This window comes from Gekko japonicus, unplaced genomic scaffold (genome assembly GCF_001447785.1).
Source record: "Gekko japonicus isolate JY-2015 unplaced genomic scaffold, Gekko_japonicus_V1.1 scaffold200, whole genome shotgun sequence".
Taxonomy (NCBI): domain Eukaryota; kingdom Metazoa; phylum Chordata; class Lepidosauria; order Squamata; family Gekkonidae; genus Gekko; species Gekko japonicus.
Window position 1 is genome coordinate 103633 of NW_015160214.1, and position 11104 is coordinate 114736.

The 11104-nt window shown below is 45.0% G+C and overlaps 1 protein-coding gene across 1 annotated transcript in view; it reads right to left on the minus strand.

The window, feature by feature from the left end:
- SDC4 (syndecan 4) overlaps positions 1-10629 on the minus strand; it is a 28743-nt gene extending 18114 nt beyond the window's left edge. The window contains exon 1 of the mRNA XM_015410459.1: positions 10417-10629. Coding sequence (XP_015265945.1) covers positions 10417-10491 — 75 coding nt within the window. The 5' untranslated portion in view covers positions 10492-10629. The remainder of the gene's footprint in view (positions 1-10416) is intronic.
- Positions 10630-11104: the final 475 nt, after the last annotated feature.

Genomic DNA, 11104 nt, shown 5'->3' on the forward strand with positions numbered 1-11104 from the left:
TAATTGTTCATGTGTCTGGCACCCCAACAGTTATCAGACTCTAGATAGGCAAGGTGATCAGACTTGCTAGAGAGATTTTAGGCAGCAATTTGGCAGCTTCGCAGCAGATCTGATCTGCAAGGCAATCTAGGCTTGTTTATACAGCTGAGCTCCCACATAATCCTATATAGGTGTCTATTCAACACAACACATATCAATCTAATCAGGAGGCCCAGAGATTTCGCAGAGCCTTCCTCCTCTAGACCCAGTTACGACACACCCAGGCAACTGCAGGCAATTCTGTCTTCCAGAATAAGACAGATTGCACAGGTACAGGGGGGTTTTGCCCTCAAGGTCTAAAGACCATTAACCAACAGGTACTTCATCCCAACAGTATGGTAAAAGTGTTGTACCTGCCACAGAGCTATGTGGCCTTGAAGCTGATAGGGCAAAAAAAATCACGCAGGGATTTATTAATGTTAAATAAGGGAACAAGAGGGGGTTAACTGGCAGAAGGCAATGTAGAATAGGACACCAAAGTAATCCAAGACAGGCTTTGTTAAAGTAGTGGGCTGAAGAAAGCTGATGTAAGGGCTTCACTTAAAGTTAAGACAATAACCAAGGACGGTAACTTTGCCGGCTTATCGGTTGTCCTCACAAAAGGCTTAACTGTTACGATGGCCATAAAAGTGAAGTGTGGCTCATTTTATGAGGAAGATTCAAGGTTTCTGTAAAGAACTGTGGTTTCGGAGGGTTTTTTTTTAAAAAAAACCCTCAGGGGTACTTCCCCCAAGCTCCATTTGATTTTGATTCCATAAAGCCACAGGATTTTGACTACAGCAGTGCTTTCTTGAATACTACCCCTTTGTTTAGTTAGTTAAGATCCATCCAAGGAAGTATATAACTGATTATAAGCCCAAACAAGATCTTTTAACAAAAAGGATAGCCAAGCACATTTAAAGATAACTACTGTATTATAACTTTTGAGTGTTTTCATTATGTTCGGAAAGGGAAGCTTTGCAGCTTCAACCCCTTGTTGTCTCATACGGCGAGGCTGGATGGGAAGGCACCAAGAGACAGCAGAGACTCTCACGGACCCCAGCATGTGCGCCACTGGAGGGAATCAGTAAATCACGTTCTAGCTTCAGGGTCACCAGTGTTACCACACTTCATCAGTCCAGTTGTTAGAAACATTTCCTGAAAATCTATCTGCCTGCGTAGCACAGCATCAGTACCCAGTACCCTGCAGAGGCAGAAAATTAGAAGCATCCACAACTTAACTCCTCTATTACAAAATGCTGATTAAGAGAGCGACCACCTCAGCCTACGACTTCTAAACAGTCATTACAACAAACGCTGAGGTTGCCTCTCCAGTCCTGCCTAAAGACAAAAAGGTTTTCCAGACACACCCAGTTACCTCCTTTGGATTTAAGACTAAAACTGTGATCGGATTCCTAGTACACAGAAGGCCCAACTCTTCACAGCACCTATTGGTAGTGATGTTGAACTGTAGCCTCCACTTCCACTGAACTGTTTTTTATTGCCTGCGATTATAGGTGCACTAGTGAGCCATTACATTATAAAGGCTTAATCTCAGTTAAGACTAGGAACAGCTGCCAAGAGGTTAGCTACATTGTCTGAAGTTTCTCTCTCCCCTCCCCCCTCTGCACTCCTAAACGGTATGCCCAGGAATGTTACTGCCGCAACTGCCAAATAATACTAACTGCCATCTAATACTAACTGCCATACAGGGGGAGCTTTTTTCTGATGTGCTAGTTAGATGAGGGATGTGTTATGTTGTTGTTGTTTTTTGAAGTGGAATATGTGGCCCTCTAATGTGAACAACCATCATTTGCCCAAATATCTCTTGCTTTCAATCCATCCATTCTTGATGGATATGTGGAGGGGCTGTGGCTCAGTGGTAGAACATCATCTGCATCACATGCAGAAAGTCCCAGGCTCAGGGCACAACTACACATTACAGCATCCACAGGTTCCTCCCCCACCCAGCATGCCTTTGCCACTGCCGAAACAGCCATCAGGGAGAGGGGGAGGACAACAGTGCCTTGTCCCACCGCGCTATGGTCCTAGTCAGGATCGGGTCCTCATGATGTTTTTAAAATGCCACGTTTGAATCTAAAATGGCAGTCCACAGGCCGTTCCCATGGATGCTGTAACTTCTAGTTGTGCTCTAAGCCTTCAACAGCTGCCATTAAAAGGATCTGGTAGCAGCTGATGTGAACAGTCCTCTCTGCCAGAGATCCTGGACAGCCACTGACAGTCAAGAGTGGACAATACTGGCCTCAACAGACTAATGGCCTGACTCAGCATAAGGCAACTTCATGTGTTTGTGCACGTTCTTTGCCGTTCATATGTGGCACCAGCTCTTTCAAATCCCGTCTCTGAGAATTTCCGCACCATCCACACCTTCGGCTAAACCCGACTTCAAAACCAGGCAACTGCCTCTGCCCCCACTCATTCCTTGATAGCCTTGCTTTTCCTCCCAAAGGAGTGTGAAACCCAACAACTGTTCACTGTATTAAAGCATCCTGGTTTAAAGAAGGGGCAAGGATGAAAAGGCACAGTAAGTAAGCAATCCCTAGGTGCATGGGCAGAACACAGTGCAGGGTAGCCAGACTGAAGCCACAGCCAACACACTAAAGTGTGGGGGCCTGTGCATGACAGTCTACTCCTTTGCCCCTTTCGCCTCTTTTAAGTACTCCTCTTCTACAATTCATGTGCTAGAATTGCAACACCAAGGCACATTGAATCAGTAGCTCCACTTCTATCTATGAAAAGAACATTCATTCACATATGGTGTAGCTACTGAATCAGAGAGCTTTCCAAGCATCGTGAAATTCTCAGAAGCCTGAGACCTGTTTACCATTACTAATAATTCCTGGAAAAAAAATTCTATTTGAACAGTTAGCAATTCACGGCTTTCCTAAGAGCCATTTCACCAACTGTACATTTGCACGTAGACAGTTCTGTGCTCACAGATCTCTTCTGTGGGGAAGGGCAAACACATACCTTAGTATCACATTCAGCCAGCCCCCATGGCTAATTCTACACACCACCTTGCCACTGTACATTTGAACTTGCATGAGCTTAATATCCAAGTTCTGCCAAGGACAAGCTCATACAAACATTAGCTAAGTAGACACATAATTATGATTTTCTATATCCTAAACTTCTGCGTTTTTACAACAAAACATCAGCAAATAATCATCTTTTGGTTATTAAACTTATTTCTTAAATTTTTTTAAGACTTTCCATAACAAACCCAATCCCAAGCAGCTGCAGCTGCTACCTCCCAGCTCCTACTGTCAAGGAGGGTGGTAGAATAAGAAAAACAATGAAGGGGGGGGGGGAGAAAACCATAGAAGAGAATAGGAGGACAATACATCTGCCCACCTCATCTCCACACTAGTCAGCAGCAAACAGGTGAGCACTGGGAAGAAGTAAAGCTTTCCCTGTGCTAACTGGGACAGCACACACCAAGCTGTGTCAGAAGGAATCACAATGTATCTCCCAACTTCTCACCCCTAACACAGTGCAATTTCACTGCCTGCCCTAAGCAGAGTGTTCAGGTCCCTGGGCCAAAGAGGCTCTGCGGTTTTCAGTTCACTGAGGTCACAGGAGCAGCACTGGTCATTCCTGTAGGGATTACTATGTGCCTTACTTCTGTGACGTCCACACACATTAAGATCAGTACGGAAGAGGGGTCATGTTTAATGAAGTAATGTAGGAATATCCCAGAGCTATTCTCGGCTTTGCTTCCAAAACTACAAACAGTAATACTTTCTTAGATAGACAGGAGCATCCTGGGAATCATAGCAGCACACACTACTGAAGGAGAGGAGAGTAATAGCTGTAAACCCAACACCTATTCTCATGCCTTCCTCACCTCTCTGCGGAAACAGCACAGGCATTCCATTGCAGTGTAAGACTTCAGTGCCTTTATTAAACCACTTGCAAGAGGATGGCCAGACTGGGCTACCTTCTCTACTGACACGTTCACCTGCAAATGGTCATGTGAACACATCCGTCAATAAAGTCAGCTTAGTTCATGCTGCAAGTCCTCCGAGTACCATTTTTCTTAACCTCAAAACAATCGTTGAGTCGTATTTTGCTAGTATTACAAGGCCTAGAATTAAATTATGATACTGTTTACCCTCTACCTATATGTATGAACTGGTAATTTCCATTTGATTGTAGCTGAAGAAGTGCGCGTGCCCATGAAAGTTTATACCTGGTGCCACTGGAATCCAACTTTGTTCCGCCGCTTCAGAGCAACACCGCTACCCACCTAAATTTAATGTCTTCAAGTCAGACTTTGTGTACCTTGGTACAATAACTACTGCCACAACTTACTGTGAAATACTTTTTGGCTATCCCTCTTGTCCTATCAGAATCAAATTCTGTTGCAAACCACTTCTAGCTTGAAGTCACAGCAGGTCTAAGAAAACACCTATGATGGCATCAAAAGCAACTGCCATGAGGTCAAGCTCATCCAGATAAATTTTCTTCTTGCAAGTCTGTAATAATAAATGTAGAAAAAGAACATAAGAACATAAGAGATGCCAATGTTGGATCAGGCCAAAGGCCTATCCAGTCCAACACTCTGTATCACACAGTGGCCAGAAATACCAGTGCCATCAGGAGGTCCACCAGTTGTAAATTCTTTTCCCAGTATTCAGTTTACTGGAAGCAAAAAAGGAAGAAAAAGGAAGGAGACATGAGTTTTCAGAACACAGGGACGGTCTAGGTGGACATGCCTTGACCTGGATAGCCCAATCTCCCAGATCTCAGAAGCTAAGTAAGGTCAGCTCTTGTTAGTATTTGGATGGGAGACCGGGGTCATGACACAGAGGCAGGCAATGGCAAACCACCTCTGACCACCTCTTGCACTGAAAGCCCTACTGGGTCGCCATAAGATGGATGCAGCTTGGCAGCATTTTCCACCACCACCAGGTGTACACAGAATGTACTCAACTCTCTCAAATTCCTCTCATCTCCATTCCTTGCTATTGTTGGCAGCACAAGAGTCACACCATTAAACGAGCCCTCCTACAGCACTACACAAAAGGAGGTGGAGGCCAAACAGAACCACGGTGCCTGTTCTTCAAAGCTCATTCCCGATTAATGTTGCAATGCAGCCTTTCCCCCGTTACCTATGTGACATAAGCACAGCGCTTGGGGTTAGTATCCACCCCCAGGAGCAAGTTTCCACTAATTCATCTTCCTTCTCATGTAGCGACTTGCCTACAGTACCAATAAACTACGGCAGTGTGTCATACTGTTTCCACACGTTTAATCCTTCCCTACCCAGTTTGATGTAGAGACAACCAGGTGTATCAGGCTGAGCAAGCTGGATAACATCATTCTATCATTTCTCAAGCAATTTACACTTCTTTAAAAAAAATGGGAACAAGCAACTGGTCTTGGCCTACAGCTGGACAGAAGAGCCTTGTTCTTTAGTGCAAAGTCTGATATACTAAGGGCCTTCTGTTCACATGAATTATGAAGCCATCTAGCTTCTGGTATGAATTGGTAGGATTTAAGGTATGAATTTAACTGGGTTTTTTGTTTTTAAAAAGATCAAGATGACAATGTAACTTGCTTTGTTCTTCCTCACTGCTAATGTTAGCAGGCTGAAAACCAGTTTAACGCTCATAAAGGTTGATCTGAATTGCTCTCCTTTCACACACACCTTCAAACCAGCTTAACACTAAAAGCATTATAAGAAACCCACTGAAAACCAGCAAAATTCAAACTCTGGGCTCTTAGCCATGAAAGTCTTGGCAGTGTTTTGAAAGGAAGGACTTCAACAGCTAAGCAGCCCCAGAAATTCAGCACAGTCACTAGCTGGCTGCCAACCCATTCAGCTTTTCCTCTATAGACCTTGAGAAGTCTGTCACCACCATACATATACTACCAGTGTCATGGGCTGCTTATGCAGGAAGAAAGTTTGCAAAGTGGATCTGATGGGGCCAGCCTTCCTACAATATGCCATATCAAATTGTGTGGCTACAGACTGGCAGCTTACCAGGTGGTTACTGAGGTTAAGAATCATGGTATTTTGCTGGGTCATCTAAATTGCCACAAACAAGGTATTTTTTTCTCTCATGCGTGTTGTTTTTTGTGTGACAAGGGTTAGGATCTTTACCAAGTTGGTAAGAAAGGCTTTCCTAATTTCCCATGCGATTGGGTGGCTATCCAAATCAGTGACTCCTGGCAGATGTCACTTACGAGAATGTGAAACCAAAAACCATGGAGTTTGGCAGCTTCCATCTTTCTTCATGGGACAGTTTGTCATCCCCACATTCTTCATTAAAAAAAAATCATAATATCAAATGTTTGCATCCATTGCAATAGTTAAATACTTGAAGTATATTTCGGGTCTTTCATACATACCCAAATGGACAGGGATTTTTAAAAAGTAAACTGAAACCATACCCTGGCCTCTAACATTATTGTTATCCATGGGTTGTCTGGTAGGGCATATATATGCTTAATTGTAATGCTTTTAACTAATCTTTGAGTGGATTTTTCCTGTTCTGCAGAGGAGCAGATGAGTGTACACTGGAGGCATTTTAAAAATGAAATCCACTTATTCGAGATTATGTACAGAAAATTTATGTGATCCATGCACAACAATGCGGACTTGTTTAACCTCCTATTCAATTACCCACTTTTGTAAACAAAGAACCAGGAAGTAGTAACAAAACACCGCCACATCACATGCAGGGATAGGTAGAACCAATATCATCACTCTACAGCAACAGGACAAATCAGTAATTAGGGGTGGGGCAACAGCAAAGACAAAATCTGAAAACTAAAATGTTTTAGGATCTGTTTTAAACACAAGGAATCCTCCCCAATACTGTTATCGGTATTCACCTGGAGTTTCATCCCACTGTTGGCAAGGCTTGAATTTGAAATGGGGAACAGCACATCAATAGCTACAGCCAACACATGAGGCTGGTAGGGCATGACTCTGCTACCATCCCTGACCGAGTACGATCAAGGAAGAAAAGCTCTGTTATTTGACTTGCAAGTTAAGTGCCTCCCTGCTTCCCACTACTCCAGTCCAGGCAGTGGCATTGTTCCTTTACATCATGAGCAGGTAAACTTCTCCATCACCGTGACTCAAGAGCTGAAGTTAATTTACACATCCAGGGGGCACTCTTCAATGGGGCTAACTCAGAATCCTACTCAGGTCTACTCAATGGGGCTTGCTCCCAGGAAAGTATCTTTAAGATTCCACTGCTAGTGGCTTGGAATCTATGTGGTATTTTCCATCAGCAGCACAAATCCAGCAGATGCCAGGTCATTATCCGTATAATCACTTACAGTGTTTTTATTCTGAATTCTGAATGTATTCCCCTCGTGTGTGGAAACCTTGAGGCAGCTTGGTACCCAAGCCTATAGCAAGTTAAAAAATGGAATTCAGACTTCACTTGCTATCTTGATCCCGATTTCATATTTTCTACCATCTTGCAGATGGCAAACATCCCACTCCCTACCCATAAGAACTACAAACTTTTACAAAAATTAACAGTTGGGATTAGCAGAATTGCTGGCACGCACATGGCACATTAGGAACCATAAACACTCCCAACTATATATTGCCTGGGTCAGTTCTAGAGTGCAGAGTTAGATTCATAATCAGTTTCATGAAGGTGGGGAAGACTTCGACAAAGCCCATTTCTTACCCAGCCTCTGCAGAGGTGGCAGCTATACCACATTTGCCAAACGAGGGCGCACCTGAGCTGCATCCAGAGGCTGTCTGAGCCTGTTCCAATCATATGGTACAGGCTGAAAATAAAAGTTACATATTCAGGTTAACAATCCTGATTTGATTGAGGGAGACAGAAAAGAAAACTGGGCAAGAGTAGAAAGAACAAGCCTGAGGGATTCATGGCAGTAAGACGGGCCAAACCGGTTTGATCATTAATAATACTGCACCACTTTTCAAAAACACTAAACTCAGCCAATCTGATATTGATATATTTGGAAATTCTACTACTGTTTTAACACTTCACGAACATTAAGAAGGAAAGCCAAACTGGCACACTTCACTCGGGCACCTTTACTTCTCATGACATTCAAGAACTGGATATAATTTTACACCGCATACCTTCATACACACAGAAAACTACCAGCAGTAGAAATATCCACTACTATTTGTTTACTTCATTTATACCCATCTTTCTCCCCAATGGGACTCCAAAGGAGCTTATACCATTTCCCTTTCCTCCATTTTACCCCCACAACAACCCTGTGAGGCAGGTTAGGCTGCATGTATGTGTGACTGACCCAAGGTCAGCCAGAAAGTTTCAATGAGCCAGTTTGCCCAGCAACGTGGGATATAAATGGAACGTAATAAATAATAATATAATAATAAATGGCAGAGTGAGGATTCAAACCCGAATCTCCCAGATCCCAGTCTGACACTCTTAACCACTACACTATACCACATCAGTAGTCCAATGCTGTTCAGGGCAGATCTAGCCAGGGCTCTGCGCTCAAGAGATTATACTGTGAGCACTGCTTTACAAATATATCACACAGTTATGTTTTCTTTGAAGCAACCTGACCATTTCAAAGTCCCAGGTTCCAGCTGCTGCCAGATGTGCTCAGCAGCAACCACTGCATAGAGACACTTCTAAGGTTATACTTTTGACAGTCCATCCTCCTCAGACTAGCTAATTTAGAGCACTCCTGTCCAAAGCAAGAGATTCCTCTAATTACCATGACCAAATGCTAAGATAAGATTCCAGCAGTATGTCAATAGCACTTTACTGATAAGAAAGCTGAAGAAACCTCTGAGTTAAAGCTGCTGATTTGGCCTGATTTTGCAAACTCCTTGATTTATTGAAAGTCCCTGACTAAGGGGGGGGGGAGAGAGATGGTAATTTGGCTGTTCCTCTCTAACAAGATTTTTGTACTCTGGCTTCCATGGTTCACCAGTTTATGGAATTAGAGTTACCAAATGGTCCCCTCTTGTCAAGGGCAGAACCACCATCTGATTCAGCAGATTATGTATTTCACCAGCTAAAACCAACACAGTAAAGGGCAATCAGGCAAAAGATGTCCAACAACATGCACGTGTGTTTGGCACTAAGAAGATACTTCCAGGTCTTCCATTCCATTGCTATCTTTGATCCCCTATTATACCAACACACAGGGAAGCCACACAAGAGTCTTTATTCAACCAGCCAAAACAACACCATGTCCTTTCTAGGTATGGGGCACTGGCGTCACAATTCATCCTGGATTATGCCTCTACTCCTTTCTGTCTTGCTTTGCAACCTACCCTTCCCTCTGGAAGCCCAAGTTCCTCCTGCTTGCATGTATACAATACCATTAAATCAGTTGAGACAAAGCTCTCCCATCACCCTCTCTGCCCTCCCAGAGCCTTAGCAAGTCTGCTTTGGATCAACAATACTCACAGTGAGAGGAAATTTGGCCAAAGGTCGAGAGGCAAGGGTGTTTACCAGAAAAAATAACTACCTGTACAAACAGCTAAAGGGGTATGGGGCAAGGAAGGGGGGGAAGGAGGGAAGGAACCACAGAAGAGGGAAGTTTATCATTAGTGAGCTAGCAACCAAATTCAGATGTACAGGAAAACCCCAAATTTGTAACTTGCCAGAGCCCTGGGAATTTCACTCAACGGGTTCTCTATGACGTTAAAGAATTGCACCAGAGCCAGGCTTTGGGTCAACAGTTACTCATTCCACAGCTATGAGCCTGAGGAAGTGCTAAATAAGGCAGCAGTGCACGTTATCTGCCAAATGTGCTGGTATTTGGAGATTTTTAGGAAGAGGAGGGGGAAGGAGCAGAGGGACCCACAAGGCAGTCAAGGGAAGGAAGGGCAAAAACCATCCCGGACAGAAGCGGGGTGGGGAGGAGTGAGTGTACAGGTCTCCATTAGATCCTACTAAATAAGAGAAATACCCCACAGGCAGTCCCTATAGGGCCTGAGAGGGCCTCAGAAGCCCCCTCGAGGAATAAAGGCAACCGAGCAGCGAGCTCATAGAAAAGAGTTTAATTCGAATTAGGAGGGGCTTGTCTAATCTAACCCTACAAGCAGGCATACCTCGCTCAGGGCCTATACATCTGGATGGAGAAGGCGAGGAGACACATCCAGCCCCTTCCCAGTTTCTTAAAGAGGACACCGTTTTTTCCCCTTTCTTCCCCAATACCATACAGAAGAGTTAGCCCACTAGCCAAGCCCTACTCCCCACACAGCGCGTCCCACCACACTTTTAAAAGAGGGAGACTCACAATCTCCCAACTCCTCAAATGATATCCCGCCCCCTCCCCCCGCATGCTCTTTCCTCCTGGGAAGCCACAGCTCAACAGTCCTCCGCAGCGGCGGCCCTAAGAATCACGCCGCTAGCCTCCGAGCAGGACAGTCGGCTCACTCACCGACTCTGCCGTCACCGCAGCCAGGAACAGCAGCAGGAGAGCGGCGCACAGGCCGGCAGGGCGACTCAGCAGCATGGCGTTCGGGGGCGTCTGTCTCCGGCAGCGGCGATGAGAATGAAGCCAAATGACCCAGTCCTCCTTGGCGATGTAACCGAGCGTTCGCCTCCGCCGCGGATCCACGTTCTTATAGGCGGCCCAGCCCGGCCCTTAGAAAGGAGGAGCTCAACCCTAAACCTCAGCGTAGTAGGCGGAGGAAACTCCCGCCCCTGCAGTCGTGCAACTGCCTCCGCCTCTTGGACTTCGATGCCCCAGGCGGGCCGTTGCTTACAGGCTGGAATGTTTCCCTTTGGTAGCTACTTCGGAGGACGTCAGGGCTGTCCTGCTGACGCTTCGTGTGCCTTGGCCGTCCTTATGGGGGACAAATCCCAGAGGGGGTGGCCGTTAGAAGCAAAAACGCAAAACAAACGTCTCGGGGCACTTTCGCACAGATTTGAAAACTTCCTTGCCCACTTTCTAACCAAGTTTTCCACAAGCCGCAATCTTCAAAGTACTCCTTGTGGTTTTCTTAATTTACGGGGGGGGGGGGGGTTTTTGGGCCGACTTTCCACCCAAATAGGGTTCCCAAGTTTAAGAATGAATTTGTTTGTTTTGTTTTTTTGTGTTAGGGGGGGGGGGGGTGTTTCTGGGC